Below are 25838 nucleotides of genomic sequence, written 5' to 3'. Positions count from 1 at the left end.
TCAGACAGTTATTTAATGACAGACATTTATAAAGCACTTTTCCTTGTAAACACACGCTGTCAAAATATAACAAGTACCCTTAAATGGCGTGGCATGTTCCTGAGTTGCTGCTTCTCTGTAATCTAGGGCTGTAACTGATGCAGATGTTTTTTCCAGCTGTGGGGAAGCTGACAGGCTCTGATACAAATCAAGTCCTACCAAGCCTACCCGGGGGGAGGAATGGGTGGCGCTGCCCCCCCCCTGCAAAGCTCCCGCAGAGCTCTGCTCCAGGCGCCACGCGCAGGGCACGTGCTGCAACACATCCCCGCCCCTGCAGGGAGGTGAGGCCGAGGGGCGTGGCTCAGCCGGGGAGGCGTGGCTTGATCTGCATGCGGACCGCGCGCTCCCTCGTCGCTGTCGGGTGGGCGGGGCCACGGGCTCCCGCACGCGCCTCGGCCGTTGGCGAGGAGGAGGGGCGGGAAGCGCGAGCGACGCCGTTCCCCGCCCCCGCCAGGCGGGAAGTGACGCACGCGCTGGTTTCCGGGCGAGCAGCCGGGGCCCGGGCGAGGCATGGAGCGGCCCCCGGTGGGCGCGGCGCTGCGGGGGCAGCCCGCGGGCAGCTGCGGCCCCTGGGAGATGCGGGAGCGGCTGGGGACGGGCGGCTTCGGCAACGTCTGTCTCTACCAGCACCAGGTGCGGGGGGGGGCGGCGCTGACCCCTCCCCCCCGGGTTCGCCCTGTCAGTCGCCCCGCCCCCCGGGAGCCCGGCCCGTCGCTGCGGGGTCACCCCGCAAAGCCTGCTGGGTAACCCCTCCCCCCCCGCTCACCCTCCTCCCAGGGGCTCCTGCCCCCGCAGGGCCACCCGTGTGCAGCGGGGGGAGGGATCTGTGTGGAGGGGGGGGGTATTTGGGGCTGGTCACTGGGATCAGGCTAATGGATTGACCCCCCCTTAGCTCCCCCCTTAGCCCCCTCCCGTCCCCCAGCTTTCTGGCCCGACACTGACCCCCCCCCCGCACCATGCCCTTCTGCTCCAGCCTCTTGCAACCCGGCTGGGGCCGCAGCACCTGTGACTGTTTGTGTTGCAGGAGCGGGGTGACAAGATCGCCATCAAATCTTGCCGGTTGGAACTCAGCACCAAAAACAAAGACCGGTGGTGCCATGAAATCCAGATAATGAAGAAGTAAGTAGGTTGCATCATGGCCTTGTCTTTTGCTTTTGGGAGGCAGTGTTCTCAGATCCACGGGGGAGCGTTTCCCCTTCAGAGATGTCACTAGCTACAGACTTCTTTCGGTCTTATTCACTCTCAAGCTTCAGGGGGTAGCCGAGTTAGTCTGTACAGGGGAAACTTAAAAAACAACAAATAGTCTGGTAGCACTTTAAAGACTAACAAAACATGTAGGTGGTGGTGTGATGCCATCTACATGTTTTGTTAAACTGCAACCAGACTATTTGTTGTTCTAAAGAAGGTTATCGTTAGCCTCCGGGGAAAGAGCTGTATTTTAAAAACAGTTTTACACTGATACCATAAAGGGAAAACACTGTAATTATGATACATTTAAAAAGCTCTTCTTTTCGTGGTCTTGCAGTTTGATGGGAAAACTATGCTTGGCAGTGAGGTGTGTCTGTTTGCTCTTGGCACAGAAGTGAACATTGTGAGACGGGTTCATAGAAATACTTTTGGCGGTTTTGCATTTTGATTACTTTAATATCAAAGAGAACATTGAGAGGTGACTTGATCAATGCATCTAGGCACTAATAAACACAAAAGGGAGCTCAAAATGGATTTTTTTTAAACCTGGTAAACAGAGAATGGGGTCTTAGAGCTGGAAGCTGAAATTGGACAAATTCAATCCTGAAACGAGACAAGGTTTCCTAGCATTGGAATAGTTTACTTGAGAAGTGGGGCAACTACCATTGTTTGGAGTCTTAAAAAAATCTTGTCGTACTGACTGCCAGATTTGGGGTCAGGGAGGATGGTATGGGGTATGGTTCACTTTCAGGGGTCATATGGCCATGGCTAACCTAATCAGTAGAGCCCTGTGGGGATACAAATATCTGTCTGTGGATGCACATATCTGCTGATCAACATTGGCATATGTTGACCTGTAGAGCTCTACTCCCAAGAGGCACTGTAACCAAAGAGAGGAGCATGGTCATCTTGTCATTCCCAGAAGCCAGTGACAACAACTCCTTCCTGCCATGTGGCTGTACTGTCTCCAGTACCACCCCTAGTGGGGCTGTAGGACCTCAGACAGAAGATGGCAGGGTTGGGGGAGGGGGCGTACAATCACACTGCTGAGACGAGCTGCTGGCGCAGGGCACTGGCTCCTGGGAGCAATGGGACCATGGAATCATAGAATACTAGAACGGGAAGGGACCTTGAGAGGTCATCGAGTCCAGTCTCCTGCCCTCACAGCAGGACCAAGCCCAATCTAGATCATCCCTGATAGTCTATCTAACCTTCTCTTAAATATCTCCAGTGATGGAGATTCCACAGTCTCCCTAGGCAGTTTATTCCACTGTTTAATCACCATGTTCTTCTCCTTTAGTCGCACTGCCTCTTGACAGTAGAGCCCTTCAGGTCAGCAGATACTGATGTCTATCCGCAGATATCTGCATCTGTGGAAACATTTGTGTAGGCATAGGGCTCTACTAATCAATTTCATGCTGTTGAAGGGGCCTCCTGCATTTGTGCCACCTCCATCTCTCCCATCTGCTTGTGGGTCACAACAGTTTAGTTGAACCCAAGTCATTGGACTAAATATAAAGGTAACGAGGTGAAACTTAATGGCCTGAATTTGAGGCTACGATTGTCATGGAGGTCACAAAATCTGACTTTTTTGTGACCAGTGACATTTTTTCATCTCAGCCCTTGGCAGCAGGGGACCTTCCCAGTTCCTAGCTTTAGTTTAGCTCTAGTTCATATGTTAGTTTCATCCAGGATGGAATATTCTTTACTGCTGGGATTTGAACCCAAAACTCTTGTCCCACTCCAATCCTTAGCCTGAAGATTTTTTCGACTCATCCATGATCTGCCTGTTCTTAGAAAATCTGAATTCTGTTTATTGCCCCTGGGTAACTTACTGGAGTAAACTTGTTGACAATTATGTGCTGGCCATCATGCTTCTAACATTAAATGTTTTGGGAAAAGAAATCTTAGGCTACACAGCAGCATTATTTTTGAATAATGCAGTGCACTTCTACACAGGAAGTCCGTTATTTTGAAATAAAATCGAAATAATAGGCTTCTTACTCCGACTTTGATAAACCTCATTGTATGAGGAGTAAAGGAGGTCGGGGGAAGAGTGCTCTATTTCAAAATAACTGCTGTGTAGACGGCACTAAAAGTTGAAATAAGCTATTTCAACTTAAGCTACTCAATTAGCAAAGCTCAAGTTGTCGTTTATTTCGAGTTTAGCACTGCTGTGTAGATGTGCCCTCTCCGTCTTCACATTTGAAACACATTTTATTGATTCATCTGCTTGTTGATCTTCTGAAATACCTGTATCAAGATTTTCGTCATGCTTTCCATTGCTTAGGTTAAACAACCCCTTTGTCGTAAAGGCCTGTGATGTTCCAGAGGAGATGAACTTCTTAGTTAATGATGTCCCTCTTCTGTCAATGGAGTATTGCTCAGGAGGTGATCTCAGGAAGGTAAAATCTGCTTGTTTGAAATTATAACTAAGTGATCTCATAGTTGTGACTTCCTGTACGACTAAGTAGACTTGGATTTTTGCACCTGTGTAGCAAGTGCAAATCCATATACTACACCAGTGTAAGAAGGGGCCTGCACCAAGCATCTTACAGAGGTAAGTACAAGTGCAGTCCCCTTTTTACTCTGAAGCAGCATGTCCATGTAAGAACTCTATCAATATGGTGCAAATTCTAATAGCCAAGTCAAGCCCTTAGATAACCATTAGTGTGTTTCATAAAGATACATAAGAGAAGTTATTCTGGAATGTGTGAAAGTATAAAAGGTGTCACACTAAGTTGACTATTTAGGTTCTCGCATGACCTCCACCAGCCTTTCAGGGCTGAAGAAGGAATCAGAATGCTAATATTCTCTTAGAAATGTGTTTATGCCACTACTTGGGTGACCTTCATTTGGGAAGACACTAGACAGCATTTTAGAGGAACTTGCTAATGGTGTATTCACCAGCACCTTTCAGTAGTTTAACGAAGGGAAGTGACGTGGACCAGTGCTTTGCACTCCTCTCTCTGGCAGTGGGAATTGAGAATGACACTATCATATGTAGGCAATTAAATGGGAGATTGGACAAGAATTTGATCTTCTAGCTAAAATGACAATGAAGGCTCTTGATGAGAATGCAAATGATAGGCAAGTCAGAGATGTGGCCCAGGCTAAGGACTGGAAGAGAGACAAATGAGCTTTAGCAATGAGACTTTTATATTCTGTTAACCAATAAATAACTTCATAATCTCAGTTTTTTCCATTTTTACTTGCATCTTTTCTTTGCTTACTATATTTAACTACTTCTGGCTTTATTGGAAGCAATTGGAGCAATCACTGGTTGGAAATCTGCAAGAGGAGGAAACAATCTGACTCCAGAGAGGACTGGTTAAGGATAGATAGAGATACCAACATGGATGCTGAACTGGCGATATGATTCGCAGGGGCCCCACTCAGAGGTTATGCCTTCAGTGAATAGGCTCAGTGACATTGGCTATGTAGGATTTAGTTTCAGTGTAGCATTTACGTTTCTGAGATTTTGAAAGCTGTGTTTGTACCATTGGCTGTTCTGGAAGTAAAATGCACTAGTCCAATTGAATTTTTAATGACATATGATTGCATTTTCATCTCTTCTGCACTTGTTTTGTGACATCATCTTTATTTTGCTCTTATGTCGCTATCTAGTTAGAAGTCTGTGGGAGCACCAAGTCTGGTGTTTAGCCTGATACTAAGTTGAGATCTTATCAGTTACTGGACATCTTGATCTTTAGGAAGTGTTGTCTGAAGAGAAATGAGACCCAGAAACAGCAGAGTTGGGAGACTGATTCTGCCAATGACTCCTGTGTCTTGAGGCATGCTGTGTATGCTCTGTCTACACCGGTAGATCATTTAGGATTTATGACCTCCATTTATAAAAATATGATCAACCTTAGCTCAGTGTTTCTCAAAATGGTCCACAGATCCACTCTGAGAAACCTGCTAACTGGCCACTCGGGTTTGTTTATTTACTGGCCTCGCGGCTTCCATTGTCTCTGGTTCACCGTTTGCAGCCGGGGGGAGCCACAGGAATGCAGATCTAGGATTTTACAATCCTATTGGAGAGCAGTAGCTGCTGGCCAAGATCCCAGCTTTGAAGGCGCAGCCACCACCAGCAACAGTGTAGAAATAAGACTGGTATTGTATGGTGTTGCCACCCTTACTTCTGCATTGCTGCTGGCGGGTGCTGCCTTCAGAGCTGGGTGCTTGGCCAACAGCCATCACTCTCCAGCCACCCAGCTCTGAAGGCATCACAGAATCAAGGCAGGCAATACCATGATCCCCATAAAATAACCTTGCAACTCCCTTTTGGGTTGGGACTTCCAGTTTGAAAAATGCAGGTTTCCTCTGTGAAATCAGTATAGTATAAGGTAGAAGTACACACGACCAGATTTCACCATGGTAGATAGGGAGAGACCAGATTTCAATCCTTGATGTATTTTTCATGGCTGCTGAATTTGGTAGGGCCCTTCCTTTGTGCTTCCTTCCTGTTCTTTACATGGAGTACTAATGTAGGGGTTGCAAGGTGTCATCCTTCTGCTGTGAGTGTATGTGTATACATGTGCTCCTTCCTGTTTGTTCTTCTTGCTTGGCCTGATTTTCCTTGGCTCTTCTGAAATGGTTTAGACAATTTGTTTAGAGCAGTTGATCCCTCCCAAGGAGTGATCCTACTCCTGAAATGCAGGCCAGTCATAAATCTCATTTGTTTGCTTTCATATAATGTTTTGAATTTGTCAAAGTGTTGGGTAAAGTATAGACCCTGGGGACCAGGAACTTCCTAAAATAGCTGTCCATTTTGAATCTGTCATAGCTTGGTCCTGCCGCGCGGGCAAGGGACTGGACTTGATGACCTCTCAAGGTCCCTCCCAGTTCTAGTAGTCTGTGATTGCTTATCCTCTAAACTTCCTACAACCCTCTCCCGCCTCTCCTCCCCCCCGCCCCTTGTTTTATGTAACTATGACATTCTTCACAAACTTGGAATCTTCTTTCCAATCCACTTTCCTGTTTGTATATGCTTTTGTCTTTCTGAACCTTTTATATGTTTGTACAAGACCAATTAATTCTGTGGCCCACTTTCAGTATAAATTGTATTATTTTCTCATGGAGTTGTGGTAGAAGACAGAAGATATTAAATAATTCTTGCATTGCGGACTTAGACATATTTTTCTTTTCTGTAGCTCTTAAACAAACCAGAAAATTGCTGTGGACTTAAGGAAAGTCAAATACTTTCTCTGCTTAGTGACATTGGTATGTAATCTGCCTTTTTTGCCTTTTTATGTTCGTCATATGTAACTTCATTGTTCCAGCAAAATGCTGCAAATGCAAGTTGTCAAAACAAGCAGGCTCATTTCTAGGGTCGTTCGTTCTGCTTACCTGGATAATTTATGATGCTTAGGGCTTGTCTGGAGGATTTAGTCTGCATTAACTCAGGTTAGGGTGGTGTGAAAACATCCACATGCACCCGCATGCACACACTGCAGTTCATTACAGCACATAAAGCTATGTCTATGCTACAGACTTTACAGACATGCTGTACTGTTAACAGCTGCGCTGTGGTAAGGTTTCCCATGTAGCTGCTCTCTGCCAGCAGGAGACAGCTCTCCTGCCATCATAATTAAATCACCCACAGTTAGTGTTGTCTGGGAGCATCTCCCATGGACATAGCACTGCCTATACCAGCACTGCATGAAGGAGTTCAAGGAGCAGCTCTTATAATAGCTGATGCTTAGTGTCATCCTCTTGTTCCTTGTCCTGCTTTCTCTGCTGTTCCTGTGGGAAGAGTCACTGCTGCAGCCAAATCTCTGCTTGGTGGTCTGGTGGGTGAAGTCCAAAACCAAAGCCACCTGGTTTTGAGTGCTGAAATAAAGCCCAACAAATCTACCTTTATTACTGACATGCACACACTCAAAACAGAAGCCTCGCTGCTAATGAACAGGAGAAATGGGGCGCCGAGCATTGGTATTGACAGACACCAATGCCAGGGTGCTGGATTTGTTTGGATATAGCGATGTAAAATTTTGATTATTGGCTAGTCGAATAGTTGATGCAGTTTGCATCGACTATTTGATTAGTCGATAAAGGTGCCTCCGCCTTTGAAGTGTAGCAACAGCCCCAGGGCTGTCAAAGTCCCCCGCTGGCCCTGTGCTCACTGCGCCATTTCAAAGTGGCAGTGCTGTATGGAGCCTGGGATCAGCAGGGGATTCCCTTGCTGACCCGGGGCTCCACGCAGTGCTGCTGCTTTGAAGCACTCCCTCCTCTTCCCCCCCCCCCCTTTGCTTCCTCTTTCTGATTGAGGCAGCAAAGGCGGGGGTGAGGGGTGAAGAGTGACTAGTCGACTAGCCTGTCGACTATTTGGTAAGTATCTGCTTATCGGATAGTCGACTAGTTGTTTACATCCCTATTTGGATACAGACTTTATTCCACAGGGAGTCTTCAGTTCAGGAATCAAATCAACAGGCACTTCTGAGCTGCGCTGACTTCACCTTCTGGGAGAACGTTGTCTTTAAATTTTATAGTCTGCCAGAGAACTGTAAGCAAGAGTTTGCGGTAATGGTAGATGATGGCAAGCTGATTGCCAGAACTGTTCTCCAGGATATCATGTGCAGTGTAGATGCACTGGTTTGAAACATGGCATCACCCATTACAGTAAGATATTTTGGTACATGAGGATCCCACCAGAATGCCTTTCAAAGGTCGATATTCATCTTCAGATAGGATGAACATTGGAGTTAGTAGCTTAAAAGATACCAGGATAACATTAAAATCTCTTGAGATCTATATTCTGGTGAAAAAGAGGAAACATTTTGATCCTCAACAACTGTACAGACTCCAGGGTGTTTCTTCTCAGTCTCAAGATTCACCAAGGAGAAAGAGCAGGACTTTATATGGGACAGTCTCCACAGTCGTCCTATTTGGAATGGGTTTATGCCTTCTAGCTGCTGTATTCACACAGCCATTCTGATGAATTTGTCAAGACCGTGTACCTGCGGCTGTAGTTCCCTCTATTTCCTGACCTTTGTTTTCCAGCTGATGGTCACATTTTATAAAATCCTGGGCCCAAATAACATTGGATCAGTGGGTCTTAAGCCTGGTAGAACTGGAATATTCCCTTCAGTTCATGTATAGACTCTTCTTCCCTTTCCTCCTTCAGTGAGCACTTTGGTTCTCCTAACGAAGGATGATTGTGTCAATCACTTCTTTCATTCAGGGGCTACAGCAGAAGTTCCACTGGGCCTCAGAGGGAAGGACTTTTATTCATGGTTATTTCCTGATTCCCCCAAAGCCGAAGGAGAGGTCGGGCCTATTGTAGATCTAAGAGAGTTAAAGAAATTCCCGAAGAAAATAAAGTTGATTGTGGTTTCTCTAGCTTTGATTATTCTCTCCTGGAACTGGGGACTGATATGTTGCCCTCATCTTAAAGCACACTTGTTTCTATATTGCAGTTTGACACAGCTGCTGGAAGTTTCTCAGATTTATGGTATATGGGTCCCGCTGTCAGTTAAGTGCTCCAGTTTGGCCTCAGCCACTCTTTCGGTGTTCACAAAATGCATGGTGGTGGTAGGAGCTGATCTGTAAAAATCAGGAGTCCGCTTCAGGGATGTTAAAGGTTAACTGGTTATCCAGTAAGCATGAGTCTTACCAGCATGCTTACCAGGTAACAGCAGGCCTGACCTGGTCAGAACAGCCCCTTGCCCACGGTGAGCCTGGCTGCCACACACATGCAGGCAGAGGGCTGCTCCAGCTTGGCTGGGTCCACCACACTGTGCCATGGACGAGGGGCTGCTCTAGGCTTACCTGGTAGCATTTAACTAGTAAACTTTTTGAATGGCAACTAACATCCCAAGACTTTGTGTTCCCGTACCCACGGTACTATGAAATCTGGTGTTCACAGATGGAATCAAAACGCTAACACGGAATTCTGTTCTCCCCGGCACTCGGACGGCAGTGGCAGGCAGGATGGGCTGCATGGCTAAACTATTGTGCAGCTGCATTTAAGAGTCAAGTTGTCTCTGTAGTGGTAGCAGCAGGTGCTGTCTGAACAAGTCTTCAGATTCCTCAGCACTCTATTTAGAAAGAGAGTGCGTACTCACACTCTTCTCCCCCCTTCCTCTGCCAGACAGAGGTATACACACTTCTGTGGATGTTGTGTTACTTTTCAGTGGGGTCAATTTGGTTGTATTATTCTGTACTCTACTCTGCTACTCCAAAAAGTGATTTTAAAATGTTTTCCTCATTTGTTATATAACCGCAGGATGTTCTGTTTGAATTTTAGATTTTTTTCTAAAATCAGTTTTTCCCATTGCAATCCAGTCCTGAATATATTTATGCATTTATAATAATGCTACTTAATTGTTGTCAATGTATCAAATAACTTTGATTTAAAAAAACCCACAAAGACAAAATTATTTTTAAACGGGGGAAAAAAAATAACATCAGAAAATAAGAAATTTGAAACTCCATAAGAAAATGGATTTCATAGGGCCTTATTTACTTGAATAACTAGTTGAGGCTCAGGTTTTATACGGTGTCTCCATCATCCTATCCACGTTTGATGCATTTGGGCTCGTAGTGAATGGTACAGATCAGTTCTTCTACCTTTACCTAAGACAGCATTTATTGGTGTGGTCTTGGACTCCACAAGGGCCAAAATCTTACCACCTCAGATCAGGTTTGGGATGCTGCAGGATCTGGTGCTATGTCTGAAACATGTCTCCTCATCATGGCACATACTGTCTCCTGCGTATTTCTGTGGTTCAACACAGCAGGCTGTACCCAAGTTGACAAATGTGGACAAGATGGTCCAGGTGCCAATGCCAATGTTGTAGTCCCTGAATTGGAGGGTAGAACCTCTGAAACTATTAGTGTCCTCCCACTAGGTCTACCGTGGCAGGCAGGCAGAACAGGTTGCATGTCTGAACTGTGGTGCAAATACATTTAAGGAAGTCAAATTGTCTCTGGAGTGGTAGCAGCAGGTGCTGTCTGAACAAGTAACTTTAGTCGTGAATGCTTCAGACCTGGGGCAGCAAGAATGCCTGACCTGTGTTCCTGCTCCTGCATCTTCTCATCTCTCCCCCTTTTGGTTTGGATTTGGGGTCTAGAGACACAGCCATGGTATCTTTGCCATATGGCCTTTTCAGATACCTGCTCTGCTAGCAGCATTGCTAGGAGAGAGTTGGTGCTTTCTATCTCGAGTCAGCAGAGGTCTGTTTCTAAAAAAAGTATTGGCCTTAGCTGGTGAAAATGTCTTCTCTAAGCCAAGGTGGGTGTATCTGCAGGAGGAGCTCCATGGAGAATAGTCTAATGAAATTGGCTGGACATTTCCTTTAGAATAAATACCCTTTAATATTCAGTTAGTGGGAGAGAACACATGGCCATTTAAACAATATTGAATTTGTTCAATAATCAATTAAACATTAGAAAGTGGAAACTTACAGGTGATGTTGCAAAACAAATTTTAATTTTGTTTTGTATTCCTGCCTGCCTCCCACTTTTAGGAATGGCCATATGTATTCTGAAGAGATGCATCTAAATTCTTTGGCCTGGCCCATGAGGTCAATGATTTCCAAATGGCTGGCTGGAAATTCTGTGGCCCGGCCTTGTGGGTTCATGGCACTCTAGTCCAGCCAGCTGGAAATTCTGTTGCATGGCCCATGGTGCTCCACTCCAGCTGGCTTGAATTTCTTGGGCTCCTTCAGGTAAATTTAGACAATTTTTTAATACATATCTCTTATGTGTTCCTGGCATTAAATTTAGCTTCTTGTGCTGTGGCTCTACATTGCCAGTCCTCGGTTTCCTGCAGATTTTTCTATTGATTGTGGTAAATGCACTTTTGAAGCTGTAAACTGGAATACTGAAGCTTTTCAGCATCTGGTACGGAAAAGGTGGGGCTTTCGTTACCTGATTCCTGTGGGGATGGCAGCTTGGAATTGTGAGCTAAGCACTAATTTATAGTGAAGTACATAACAATATTCATGGTTAAATATTCATTGTTACATTTCAAAGTTAACATATGGTGCAGATCTAATGCTATGTAGTCTGCTAAAATTAGAAATCTGAACCATCATTACTTATTGCCACATAATTAACAATTGTTTGTTTGTTGTTGGGGGAGAGGGGAGTGTTGCCAGGCCCTTGATTTCTCTTGCACATGACCAAGCCAAAAAATAAACATGAAATGTGCACACAGTTGGATCCCAAAAGAGCAAATACACATTTTAACAAATTTCCTTTCCTTCTATTTCAGCTCTGTAGTCTTGTATAGAGAAAACTCTAGCTTGACCGTCTTCTAGATATGGCTCAGTGCCCTGATGTGGGTAGGGGAGAGGATTGCATCTTATAAAATGCTTATATTTAAAACTCAGGTTTTTGTAGTCTGACCCTGTTTCTTCTTAAATACACACACAATGGCTGTGTCTACATTGGCACCCCTTTTCGGAAAAGGGATGCTAATGTAGACTTCGGAATTGCAAATTCTGCGGGGGATTTAAATATCCCCCGCGGCATTTGCATTTACATGGCTGCCGCTTTTTTCCGGCTTGGGGATAAGCCGGAGAAAAGCGCCAGTCTAGACGTGATTCTCCGGAAAATAAGCCCTTTTCCGGAGGATTTCTTATTCCTACATTCTCATGGAGCTCAAGTAGGAATAAGAAATCCTCCGGAAAAGGGCTTATTTTCCGGAGAATCACGTCTAGACTGGCGCTTTTCTCCGGCTTATTTCCAAGCTGGAAAAAAGCGGCAGCCATGTAAATGCAAATGCCGCGGGGGATATTTAAATCCCCCGCGGAATTTGCAATTCCGAAGTCTACATTAGCATCCCTTTTCCGAAAAGGGGTGCCAATGTAGACACAGCCATAGAAAAGAAAGGGAAGTGCAGGAGCAGCAGCAGGGAGAGGGAGCCTAGAACATGGGGACTGGTGCAAAATATGAGGCCTGAACCAAAGGCTTTAAACCAAAGTCAGGCCATGTATTAAACCAGGCCTGGGGGACCTTTTTAGGTTCAGGGGCCACTGACTCACAAAAAAATCAGTCAGGAGCTGCACACAAGTGAAAAGTGTGGGGGGGGGGGGGGAATCAAACCCTCACTGATGTGGCCCCTAACTGAGAAGGAGAAAAACGCTCCTCACATTCCTCACATCAGAGCCTAGGAAGGCGCAGACTTGTAGATGTTGTGTGCTCCTGCCCTGTGAGGGAATGGCGGGGGTGCTGGGTTGCCAGCATGGGCTCCCCAATGCTGGGGGAGAGCCCTGAGCCTCAGGGGCTAGATCCAGGCAAGCTGGGGACCACATCTGGCCCCTAGGCCTTAGGTTCCCCACCTCTGTATTAAAACAAGTGCATATAACTTTACTGTCCAATATATGAACTTGGCAAAGTAGTTGCTGTTGTACTAGGCTCCAGTATTTATGTAAATAAATTTTAGCTACTACAAATACATCCCGAATTAGTACAAAATAAAATTAATTGACAAAGTAAGGAATAAGGCTGTTTTTGTCCAATCTATTAGAAGCAAGTGGAAGTTAAAAACCAAATGTCATAAAACATGTAAAGGAGTGTGTAAGTTGTTTGTGTATACATATCACCTTAACCCTTTGTGTGGTTGAGGGAACAGTGGAAGTTCCTTCTGCTAATGAAGTTGTTCTTTGTTATTGGGCACTTGTGTTAGCAAAGGGAATGTAGACAAGGTCCCAGTTTGGGAGTATGTAGTATGAGGGGGGCTGAGGCCTCTTTGTGCTGAGTGAGGTAGGTAGGTAAAGGTAAATCTATATACTTTGTCGTTAGGGATTGACCCTTTACCTCTTGGGGGATAAGGGTAGTCTGTACTGTGGAATTTGCAGGCTCTTTTTGCACAGTGGTAGAAGTAGTGGAACGTCTTTTCTAGAGAAATGGTAGTTGAAGGACCTTTTGTGGTAGCAAAATACGGCACACTGCAGTGTGTCCTGTAGCAGGAGAGTAGACTGGTGAAGACAGCTGTGTCTGTATGAGGTACTTCACTAGGCATTTGACAGCTGGTTGGTGGCCTATAATGGAAATGCAGCTGGCAATAATTAATTGATGGAGGTTCTCTGGTTTATTAATGCAGTGCAGGGAAGTGACAGGCTAAGCTAAGATTAGCATTGGAGCCATAAGTGTAAATTTTCCAATTACAAAACTTTATTATGTTTAAAACTGTCCTAGTTTTTAAAGGGAAATACATAGATCTTAACTTAGTAATTCTTTTCTTTTTGGGCCAGGAAATCCTGTGTAGGTGTTAGAAATTCTTAACCTGATTTGTACTGCTTCTGTTTCACTCTAAGTCAAATACTTCATTTTATTCAGGATCTGGTATCCAGTATTTGCATGAAAACAGAATTATACACAGAGATCTAAAGCCTGAAAATATTGTTCTCCAGGAAGAAGGTGGAAAGGTAAGTCATATAACTGTGCCAATGAATAGTACCTTTTTGTCCCAAATATCAGGCCTGGAAGTCATCTAACAATTTTACCATGGCTGATTAAAATGAAGGATGCTACTGCGCTTTTACTGAGCATAGCAATGAATACCATTGAATGATGCTCACGCAGAAGACAACCATGATTTTAATAAAGTTCATATTCCATCTTAACATTACAAATTCTGATTGTAATATCCTTGAAGACTTGTTAATTGAAAGGTCACTGTACAGCAATGTATTTGCATTTTTTTTCTATCCAGTATTCCTGCTGCTTGCCAGTATCAACCTTGTGATGCCTATTGTATTCTGGTATATGTTTTGGATTTCTGGGGGCGGGGGAGGACAGGTGTGCATAGACAGTCAAGATTATCCTTGTTCTCAGTTGGATACATTTTTTCTTGTTTTACTATTTCTGTTTACTTGATGTCATCAAAATAATTACATCTTGTAAATCCTCAAAAGTTTAGATGGTGTGTTCAATTGAATCCAATCCAACTAGATTCAGGATAATAATGTATTGGATATGCATGTTGCTGTAAATGAATGAGCTTGGTGTACATGGCTGAACAGCTCTGTGTAGCATTTTCATATTTTTGGACTCGTTCCCCCTACCCATGGTCGCCCATCCCTGGGTTTGACTCTGTACCTCTTACTTAAAACGTGATAAAAAGAGAAAATTTAATCATACATTTGCCTTGGTTATTGACAGATAATTCACAAAATAATAGACTTGGGCTATGCCAAGGATCTGGATCAGGGAAGTTTATGTACATCATTTGTTGGGACCTTACAATATTTGGTAAGTATTTTTTTCATGCTTACAATTTACTTAGGCATAAATCAGCACAGTTCTACTTACATGTATTCCTCAAATTGTATATTTTTCAGAAATAGAAAAAATACATTCTTTGGAGTTCTGCCACTTTAAAAGTAGCATGTTGTTGTTTTTTAGGCCCCAGAACTCTTTGAGAGTAAGTCCTACACTGTTACTGTAGATTATTGGAGCTTTGGAACAATGGTATTCGAGTGTATTGCTGGATTTAGACCATTTTTACATAATCTACAGCCATTTACCTGGTAAGACATTTACTTTGGGAGGGTGCCTGGGTTTGATAGAGCTGATCTTTTTGTGGGAATGTCACTGTATGAACTAGACTAAATAAAATAAGTATGTTAAGTCAGTCTGTTCAGAGAATTTTATTTTTATTTTATAGGCATGAAAAAATCAAGAAAAAGGATTCAAAGCACATCTTTGCTTTTGAAGAGATGACTGGGGAAGTTCGGTTTAGTACCCATTTGCCACAGCCTAACAGTCTTTGTAGGTAAGTATGTTTATAGTTGAGTGTATGTTAATCACAGACTCTTCTTTTACACTATTAAGAGCCAATAGTGCATATGAACAGACTTATTATTTCAGTTAGTTTCGCAAGAAAATGGCCCCTGGTTCCACTGAAGCAGTTTTCCATTGGTTAATGTGCTTTACAGCATGATAAAACTAATATCTAGCAGTTGTTTAACTCTTTATTAAAAAAACTTTGAGGGGTTTTTATCATTATGAATGAAAAAGAGGATTACTGGAATATTGAGGCTCACCTTAGAGTAGTTGTCCATATGCACATTCCACTACTGGTGGGGGTGGGGTGTGTGTGTGTGTGTGTGTGTGCGCGCGCGCGCATGCCCGAGGTTTGTCATGCCCTTCGGCAAGGGGATATATGAAAGAAGGGCAGCTTTTTTCGGGGCGGGGGGGGGGTGTATACCTATCTCGTAGAACTGGAAGGGACCTTGAGAGGTCGAGTCCAGTCCCCTGCCGTCATGGCAGGACCAAGTACCATCCCTGACAGATTTGCCCCAGATCCTTAACTGGCCCCCTCAAGGATTGAACTCACAATCCTGGGTTTAGCAGGCCAATGCTCAAAACACTGAGCTGTCTTCCTCCCCCTTCCCCTCCCCCCCCCCCCCCCATGGTTGCCATTAGTCCCTCTTGGCTGCCTCATGACTTGAAACACGCATATCTGTGACCACCAGCAACCTTCCCTTGCATTTAATAGTAGTTAGCCGTTGGCAATTTATTAATTGATACAAGTTTATGATTTATCTAAATTTTAGCCAAAATAAGTTTGAACCTCAGGATGGCTGCTTCTAGGTTTCCAGTTGCAAAGCACTGTCTGATAAGCAGTGGAGTTAGGCCACTAACTGGTGGACATATTAAATATTTAAATACCTTTGTCCAGTTGTATTAAATGCAAAGTTCATGTATTATTGTGGGCTGGAGTTGTATGTAACCCCTTCTAGGGTGGAGGTGTGATGTGAGGCCTGTCAGTTTAGAGAACTAAATTGAAAATGTGCCAGAATGGAATATCTAGCAGGAGATTAATGCAAATTCTCCTCTGGTTGAGCACGTATGGAATACAAATAGGGACTGCATATCACAATGAACTTCCAGTTACAGTAAGTAATCTCCATTTCCAAAATGAAGCCCTTCATATTTTTAAATGCCTGAAAGACGACTCTGCAGTCTTTTGGAGTACAGTCACGTGTGAGACATGCCCCATCTTTGTTCTGCTTTACTATTCTGAACTCTCTCTGAAAGTCCATTTAGCACCCATTTCAACCTCCCATGTATTAGAGGACAATAGAATCTTATTTACTCATGACTTAAGAGCTTTGACGGGTATAGTGAATGTATCACTACCATACCATCTTGGGACCTTAACTTAGTCTTTACTCAACTTACGAGACCACCCTTTGAGCCGATGAATTAGTGCTCGCTACTTAATCTGTATACGTTTCTATTATAGCTTCATTCAACAGATGTGTATCATAGACTATATTGGATTCTCAATATGGCCAAGATGTTAACATTTTCCTTGCCTAATGTGTAATTGTTTAACCTTAATGTTGTAGGAGTGTGTGTGTGTGTGTGTGTGTTTTGTTTTGTTTTGTTTTGTTTGCTTTTTGCATTGAGTAAGTGTAACTACTTTATTAGAGATACAATAGAGGATGCATTTTTTGAGTGGAATCCTGGTTCCACTGAAGTCAGTATGATTTTTGTCTCCTTTAGATTTTTTTATAATACTGGTAGAAAACACCTTTGAATTAACTGGACTGTTGATTGTAGAATTTTTGCCTTTTTCCATTTGGATTACACATCAATATATGGTTTGTTTTTATTTTGTTTAGTATAATGGTAGAACCAATGGAGAGTTGGTTACAACTGATGCTGAATTGGGATCCACAGCAGAGGGGTGGAGGTATAGATGCAGAAACCAATAGACCAAGATGTTTCCTATTAATGGATCATATACTGAATCTGAAGGTGCGTTTTTAAATGTGTTATCTAAATAATGACAGTGAAGGCTTCTTGGTGGACAGTGCATGAGCTAATTGAGTGGAAATCCTTAAACCCTCCGAATCTATTGTCAAGGGAAGCATTCTTCCTTTCCTCCTGGAGAAGACGCTTGTACCTTAATTCAGGTCATATCTAAAGGCAAGAATATAATAGTATTGTGACTCTTTAACCCTTAGTCTGGAAGCATAAGGGTGGCCTCATATGAATATGTCACACATGAGGGATACACTGTTGTTAGTAATTAAAAATAAGTTTGTCTAAACAGTCCAATTTTTATTTATTTGTACATCAGCACATCACTTTTCCAGGGCAGTGTATTATATAGCCTGATGCCTTTGTGCCATTTGTCTCCTGAAAGATGTTAATGACTTTGTTCTTGGTTTTACAGATAGTACACATCTTGAATATGACTTCTGCCAAGATTGTTTCTTTTCTTTTGCATCCTGAGGAAAGTCTTCATTCACTTCAGTCTCGCATTGAGCTTGATACTGGAATAAGTACTGGAAATCAAGAGTTGCTTTTGGAGATGGGAATTTCCCTGGACCCTCGTAAACCTGCTTCCCAATGTGTTATCGATGGTGTGGTAAGATTATTTCCATTTTACTCCAGTTGTGTCATATCTGTGTTAAGTTTTCACATTAAAAATCTAAGGGGAAATTAATTGCTCTTATTTAATCACAGTGAAGTTTGTAGCTTAAGCTATTTTCTTTCAGTTTAGTCAGTGGTTAGGTAAATTTTAGCACCCCCTGGTTTACACATTTAACATCAAGTCAAGTGATTGGCCATGCAGAATTCTACTTTTGGTGCATATGTCCCCCCTGGTTGGATAACTGTACTCAGAGAGTAGTTATTAATGGTTCACAATCCTGCTGGAAAGGTATAACAAGTGGGGTTCCGCAGGGGTCTGTTTTGGGACCTGCTCTGTTGAATATCTTCATCAGCGATTTAGATATTGGCATAGAAAGTACGCTTATTAACTTTGCAGATGATACCAAGCTGGGAGGGGTTGCGATGGCTCTGGAGGATAGGGTCATAATTCAAATGATCTGGACAAATTGGAGAAATGGTCTGAGGTAAACAGGATGAAGTTTAATAAAGACAAATGCAAAGTGCTCCACTTAGGAAGGAACAATCAGTTTCACACATACAGAATGGGAAGCGACTGTCTAGGAAAGAGTATGGCAGAAAGAGATCTAGGGGTTATAGTGGACCACAAGCTGAATGAGTCAGCAGTGTGATGCTGTTGCAAAAAAAGCAAACACGATTCTGGGATGCATTAACAGGTGTGTTGTGAGCAAGACATGAGAAGTCATTCTTCCTGTCTACTCTGCGCTGGTTAGGCCTCATTTGGAATATTGTGTCCAGTTCTGGTCACCGCATTTCAAGAAAGATGTGGAGAAATTGGAGAGGGTCCAGAGAAGAGCAACAAGAATAATTGAAAGTCTAGAGAACAGGACCTATGAAGGAAGGCTGAAAGAATTGGGTTTGTTTAGTTTAGAAAAGAGAAGATTGAGGGGAGACATGATAGCAGTTTTCAGGTATCTAAAAGGATGTCATAAGGAGGAGGGAGAAAACTTGTTCATCCTGGCCTCTGAGGACAGAACAAGAAGCAATGGGCTTAAACTGCAGCAAGGGAGGTTTAGGTTGGACATTGGGAAAAAGTTCCTAACTGTCAGAGTAGTCAAACACTGGAATAAATTGCCCAGGGAGGTTGTGGAATGTCTATCTCTGGAGATATTTAAGAGTAGGTTAGATAAATGTCTATCAGGGATGGTCTAGACAGTATTTGGTCCTGCCATGAGGGCAGGGGACTGGACTCGATGACCTCTCGAGGTCCCTTCCAGTCCTAGTATTCTATGATTCTATGAGATGCATGAGGTCATGTTCTGTTGAATATCAGTGTCTGGCGGACTTTGCCTGTACCGCTCCTGTTCTCTTGCTTCCTGTAACATGGAAGAATGGAGGTGGCAGCTGCAGATTGCACTCAGTTTTTTCTTATTGCCTGGAGCTATGAGATAAAACATCATAAGGTCCTCATTCTTCTGGTGTCCTCTGCAGTATTCCCATTCTTGGGAATGTGCCAGCCCTTGCTGCTCTGATAGACAGTACCAAAAGGTTCCACTATCAGAGTGCTCATGTGCTCCAACTCTTAGAATCTGAGTTGGATTTGAGGCCATGGCTAGGAAAGTGGTTACAGCACCAGCTGACACCCCTGTACCTTTCAGCCACAGCAGCAAAAGGACATAGACTTCTCCAGATTGCAAAGATCCATAGCTATATATAAAAAGCTTTGTTTTTTTCATTACTTAATGTTTATAGCATTTAGGCTGTAGATAATTTTAATATAAGGTAGTTTAGCTAAATAGAGTCTTGAGAACACGTCAAAGGATACTGCTACTCAAAATAATCCAATTTTGGTCTTTTATGTAGGATCTGAAACTAAGCCGTGCTTCATGTTTCTATCCCTGCATAGTCACAGTCCCAATATTTAAAAAAAAACAACAAACACACACATGCTTAATTTTAGAATCCTTAATTCCTGTTTAAGGACTTAAATCAAACAGTTTGAGTCACTGAAGTGCTGCATTCTCATCAGCTGTCAATATATAAAATGATTGTTGTATCTGAGATCAGCATCTCTTCTAACTAGTTCATAAAGTTATATGGTAGCAAGCGATAGGGTTGGCAAGAAGAGTTGAAATCCTTTTGATGGTTTGTTCGGGATTCCCTATTTTACAATCTTTCTTTTCCTCTTCAGAGAGGCTGGGACAGTTACATGGTTTATTTGTTTGATAAAAGCAAAACTGTATATGAAGGACCCTTTGCTTCCAGAAGTCTGTCTGACTGTGTAAATTACATTGGTAAGTGTATTCCAATAGACTTTGAACTTGAATGCCCTTCGACTAATTTAATACCCAAATTTGTCTTGCCTAAAAAATCAGCACTGAGAGACCATCATCCCTCTCTACTGTCCATAAATAAATCCCAGCCAAATAGAAACACAACAGGTGTAGCCAAAAATTCTATAGTGGGAGTGCCTGTGGGGGCAGACTGCTCTAGAAATCATATGAATTAGGTGGTTACTGGACCTCGTCTCCATATCTCACTTTTTTAGTCCCCAGGTGTTCCATTACAGCCTTTGGTAACACAGGAGGCTGGGAGTGGACACATTTGCCCGAACCTTGTTGACCAAGATGAAAGGGAGTGGATTAGATTGCACATACCCATTCCACTGCATAGGTCTGAGCACTTGAGGGAACAATTATCCGATTTTCCCCAGTGGTATTTGTTGAGGAAGCACAAGTGCCTGCTGTGCCTTGTGCCAATTGCACGCACGTACAGGATGGAGCCACCCTGACCCCCCTCAGTTGCTTCTGCTGCCCATGATAGGTGTTGGTGCTCCTTGTTCTTGCCTCTGCAAGTCTTTTTGTGACGTGTGTAAAGAGTGCCCTCACTGGCTCCTGGGGAGAAGTCCGCAGCCATCCCAGCCCCTACTCTGACACTGCACCTCCCCCCTCACTCTAAGCCCCTCCTCACCCTCAACCTTCACTCTCACACCCTCCAACGTCTCTTGCCCTGAGCACTCCACATCCCCAAGGCCCTGTCCTGACTCCTGCACCCACCACACCGCAAGCCCCCTACCATAAAGGACCCAAGCAACACCGGACTGGGTAAGTCTTCTAGTAAGGTTATAAAATAAATGCATAAACGAATGTATTCTGGGAATATGTTCTTTTCAATCACACTCGGTTGATTAACTTCTTAAATGTCATGTATGCTATGAAAAATCTATTACATATTAAGTAACTGCCAGTGGGTCAAAGTTAAGATTGAGTGGGTGGTCGAATTGGAGATATCTGTGATTGGCCAAGGGGTTTATTTTTGGTGGTAGGGTATTAAATGAATACTAGTGTGTCAGAGTCTCATGCCCAAGTCGGTTCAGCTGCCCCGTGCTAGAGCAGATGCTCCCAGTCGGTTCAGTGAAGGTGGTAAGATGGCATCGGAGAGAGAGGTGTTGGGGAGATTCCTAGTGTGTGACTGTCTGCCCTCAGCCAGGAAGAAGGCTGAAGGTAGGAGCACCATAAGAGCCATTTGCTGGCTGACTTCCTCAGTCTGGAGATTCTGGGCCATAGTAGAGGAGAGGGCTGCAGGACAGAGCAACAGAAGACTTTACCTGTTAGTTCTAAGCTGAGTGCCAGAGCTAAGTGCTGCAGAGGGCTGACAATAGGGGAACAAGGGCTAGAGAGCTGGACTTGGAGAAACCCGGAGGGAGCAGGGAAGTGAGGTGTGGTAAAAATGATCTCCCAGCAGAGAGGCTGGAAAGAGAAGGGTTTTACTGCTGGGATGACTGCATGGGGATAGAATAGGGTGGGCAAGGAGTCTAGGTGTGGCAGAAGACACTGGAGTGTGGTATTGATGCACTTTCAGCAGAAAGGCTGATGGGGATTCCTTCTAGGGATGTAAAATTCTGTTTAATTAGTTAACTCGTTAAATGGGGATGTGTAGGGGCCCCCTCTGCTGTGGGCAGGGGCTACTGTGGCTGCGCTTGAGTGCCCCTGCCCACAGCAGGCCCCATGGGGCTTCAGCAGCCTCCACTAGTTAACCATAACTAGTAAGCATCATCTGTTAAGGATGATGCTACCCAGTTAACAATTCACATACCTAGTTCCTTCTCAGAAGAGTGACATTTAAGGACGACCTGGGGGTGGCGATATGGACTCAGGGGAGTTTTGTTCTGGGGTGGTTTGCAGTGTGTTTTGTTAATAAGCTGGCTCCTAGGAGGAGTTTTGTGTTGCACGTAAGAGAGCCTGAAATGACATCTTTTGTGTTAACTAAGAAGGGAAACTGAAGCAGGCGTGTGCATTTTGCTGTGGTCTGCCACAGAAGGGTGCTTCATCAACTAGCTAAACATATTTCCAACCTCATGACCTATTTCCAACCTCTGCAAGACAAACCTGAGAATACAGTTGAATCTTATGCTGTGTAAATGATAGTCACACCAATAATGTCCTTAACTTTTCAGACACCTTTCTCATCCAACAGTTATGTTAAAACATTTTAAACTACCTTATATGTCTGGGAAAATTGGATGTTTATACTAGAAGCTAGCTCAAGTTTTCTAACACAGGGGTTTCCAAATTTTTCCTATTGTGGATCTTACTCCTGCACATGATTGCAACCTCCATGTGGAAACTACCACAGTTCCTTACCTAAAAATGTAATATTAGTAAAGTATGGCTAGCTGTTACCAAATCAGTAAGTGTGGTTGGCATCCCATTTGTCAATGGGGCAGTTTGAGAATTATTGTAACATAAACTAGAATCCACTAGAAATCAGTGATAATTGGGTTGAATTTGGAATGTCTTAATTCTAATTATAATGGTTTATAGTTTTTTAACAAGTCTATTGACTGGACCTGCATCCTATACTTTATTATTCTCTTGAAATGGATTATTTCATAGCTAAAATGCTAAAGAGAATTTTTCAATGTGAAAAATAACATTGGAAAATTGTGTATAGAAATGAAGAATTAGTGTCTTACAAATATTCCAGGAAACTTCATTGATACAGTTTTATTGTTTCTTTTGTGTGCAGTACAGGACAGTAAAACGCAGTTGCCCATTTCACAGTTGCGCAAAGTGTGGGCAGAAGCTGTGCACTATGTGACTGGGCTGAAAGAAGATTATAGCAGGCTGTTCCAAGGGCAGAGAGCTGCAATGTAAGTTGATTGCCAATTCAGTAGACCAGGGAGAGACATGAACATGGAAGTTGTGAACTGACAGCTATGTGGATTAAAGGGTTCTTGAATACCTGCTCTTTTGAAGTGCTTTGTTCTTTTTTATCATAAACTTAAAATGTAAACTATATGGAAACTTGTCCTAATCTGTGGTGTTTTCATTGCTTCTATACATGATATCACAAAAGTCCATCCACAAAAGGAAGAAAAGTTTTCAAATGATTTCAGCGAGTTTTAATTATACAACAAATTAGAAGTTTGTTACTCTTTTAAGACTTCTCTGAACAGTTACATTATCTTTAGAGAACCCACTTCAGAATGTAAATGTTTAATTTCTAAACTAATGGATTTACCTGCAAATACTCTTAAAATTCATTGAATGTTCAGAATAAATGCAGTAAGTTTAGTGAGGGTCTGCTGTATTCACACAGAGGGATTGAATCTCCACTTTATGTACAAAACTCAACTCGGCTTTAACTGTGGAGTCAAAGTTTCATAGTTCAGTTCTATGAAATAACAGAAGTTTCATGTGTGTTGGAAAATGGTAGCTCTGTTTTCAGTGAGGAAGACTATGTTCATAAAACAGAGAGCTAAAAAGGATTTTCAAAAATAATTCACCATATGCCAGGAACAGACAGCAGTTCATGATGAAAATTGTTTTTATGGGTTTATGATGGTTGCTCTGCATATTACATATATTACTAATACAGATAGTTCAGAGTAGTTTGCATGTGTAGGGATAGATGGTCTTATTTATTATTTGTATTATGGGAGCACCTGCAAGCCCTAGCCATGAACATGCTCTCCTTGTGCTTGGTGCTGCACAAACACATAGTTGCAGTCCGTCTCAGCCATGGAGTACTCACCTGCTCAGGGTCACACAAGGAGTCGGTCTCTGCTAAGAATCTTACTCTAAAAGGTCTTAAGAAATTCAGCACCACTGATGCATTTCCTGTAGACGTTGGAATTTAGGTTTTCTGTGCATTGATTATAGCAGTTCATTTTTTGTTACTAAATCACAGAATTCCAGCTGTATTAATTTCAATAGGCCCCGTTCATAATTATTGTTTAGGTTGAGTCTTCTTCGATATAATGCCAACTTAACCAAGATGAAAAACAATATGGTGTCCGCATCTCAGCAGTTGAGAGCAAAGCTGGAGTTCTTTCATCAGAGCATTCATCTGGATCTGGAGAGATACAGTGACCAGATGGCTTATGGAATATGTAAGTATTTTTGAATAGTTGAAGGCCCCTATATATGTCTGATGGATGCTGTTACCCATGGTGGTTAGACCATTCGTGCTGCAGAGAATTTATCATCTAAATGATAGAGATAGAGGATTGAGAATGAAGCGCTTACATAAGCAAACAAACTTATTGGGAGATCATCATAATTCTGTTAGTGTCTTGTATTTTTTAAGTGGGAAAGAGGTCAGTGAACCTAGTTAACATTTTTGTTAATGGCCTGGAAGAAAACATAAAATCATCATTTAATAAAGTTTGCTGATAGATAATGTAGGTGAGGTGATATCTTTTATCGGTGGAAGGTATAAGCTTTTGAGTTACACAGAGCTCTTTTTTCAGGTCGGGTTCCCTGTCTGTCTGTTCTCTCCTCCCTCCGTCGTCCCCTCCCCCCCCCCCCAATCCTGAAGAGGAGGCCTGTGTTACACAGGAGATCCGAATAGATGATCACAATGATCTCGTCTGTCCTTATAATCTATGAATGGCAGAAGTGAGGGCGTTAGTTAAAGTATGGGAATAGAAAAGCAAGGAAGGAGAAGGATGGTCCCATTTCTGCACATACCTTATCATGGTAAGGTTTTGTAGGCATCATGGTGGGCATGCCATAGGGTGTGAAACAGATCTGTTTAAATCTGTACCTAAAGAGAGAGGCAAAAAAACCTATGAATTTGGTGGATGGTTTGACACACACATCTGTAACCATCAGGCGCTCTCATTGGCACATTTTGACCAAGTTTATGGGAAGGTTACCAAAGCAGGTCTTCCAGGCGGTGTTCAGTGATGTTTGCCTAGCATATTTAGCCCCCAAAGTAGCCTAAGCATAGCCTGGCATACCTAGATTATCTGACAGGTGTTTGTCCAATGTTCATTACTAGCTCATTGAATCTTCACGCACTTTTGGCAGTGGTGGTGATTTATTTTGGGCAAAGGTCCTGTCCTTGTACAACACTAAGGAATTGTCTGAGACTTCTAGGACATATGGCAGCTTTCATGTATGCGACTCAGCATGACAGTCTCACCTCAGAGGCATGCAGACGGAAGTTCTTTTCGAGGTCACTTGATACCTTTTTCCTTTTTGTGCATTAATCAAACTCCATTTCTTTTAAGCTTCAGAAAAGATGCTTAAAGCCTGGAAGGAAATGGAAGTAAAGGCCGCCCTGTGTGCTGAGGTATGGAAATAAAAGCAGGATGTTTGTTGTCTGGAGGAGGGGGACTTGTCAGGCAGATACAACAAAAAATACTGCATTTGTGTTATTTTTCCCATCTGAAGCTTTACTGAGGAATAACATACTCTGCCACTTTCTGCACAGGGGTTGTGTATGGTGTAGAAAACTCAAGGATTTGCATAGGCATGTTTAAAGGAACTGACTCAGTGAGTCCAATTGATGAAATACATTCACTTAGATAAATGTTAAAAAATCACTTATTAAACATTAGCAATAGTGTGTGCCATACCTGAAGCCATTGTTGAAGATACCTCATGAACTGAGTGAAGTAGCAATAGCAACATTATTTCAACCAGTTTCTTCCTCAGGGAACAGTTCAGCTGTTACTGTGTTGTTCAAATATAACAATTTATTTCACTATCAGACTCTTTCCGTTGCCTCCTTAGAGTCCATAGTAGAAATGCAGCATCATAGAAAATTCTTATTCATTTCTAGCATGAGGTGATTTGGGAGTACCTGAGAATTTGAAATCTGTGTAGTTCTACCCCTACACAATAGTTTTGGTTTACCAAGGTTGGCAGGGAATCAGTGACTTAACATCTTACCACTTTGTTTTAAACTTGTCTTGACATCAGAGTGATTAAAATACAGGCAGTCCCCGGGTTACATGGATCCGACTTACATCAGATCCCTACTTACAAATGGGGTGA

At 43.0% G+C, this 25838-nt stretch overlaps 1 protein-coding gene across 1 annotated transcript in view; it reads left to right on the top strand.

Annotated features, from left to right (window-relative positions):
* The first annotated feature begins 494 nt into the window (after window positions 1–494).
* The window catches only part of CHUK (component of inhibitor of nuclear factor kappa B kinase complex), a 39357-nt gene continuing 14013 nt past the window's right edge, over window positions 495–25838 (top strand). The window contains exons 1-14 of the mRNA XM_075934690.2: window positions 495–672; window positions 1064–1158; window positions 3518–3632; window positions 6384–6453; window positions 13519–13607; window positions 14344–14433; window positions 14587–14711; window positions 14849–14956; window positions 16815–16950; window positions 17372–17566; window positions 19742–19844; window positions 22579–22702; window positions 23793–23944; window positions 25070–25131. Of these exons, the coding sequence (XP_075790805.1) occupies window positions 550–672; window positions 1064–1158; window positions 3518–3632; window positions 6384–6453; window positions 13519–13607; window positions 14344–14433; window positions 14587–14711; window positions 14849–14956; window positions 16815–16950; window positions 17372–17566; window positions 19742–19844; window positions 22579–22702; window positions 23793–23944; window positions 25070–25131 (1587 nt within the window). The 5' untranslated portion in view covers window positions 495–549. The remainder of the gene's footprint in view (window positions 673–1063; window positions 1159–3517; window positions 3633–6383; window positions 6454–13518; window positions 13608–14343; window positions 14434–14586; window positions 14712–14848; window positions 14957–16814; window positions 16951–17371; window positions 17567–19741; window positions 19845–22578; window positions 22703–23792; window positions 23945–25069; window positions 25132–25838) is intronic.

Source organism: Pelodiscus sinensis, chromosome 8, assembly GCF_052426305.1.
Source record: "Pelodiscus sinensis isolate ZL-2025 chromosome 8, ASM5242630v1, whole genome shotgun sequence".
In the NCBI taxonomy this organism is placed as follows: domain Eukaryota; kingdom Metazoa; phylum Chordata; order Testudines; family Trionychidae; genus Pelodiscus; species Pelodiscus sinensis.
This window is presented reverse-complemented; position numbering and strand designations above follow the sequence as displayed.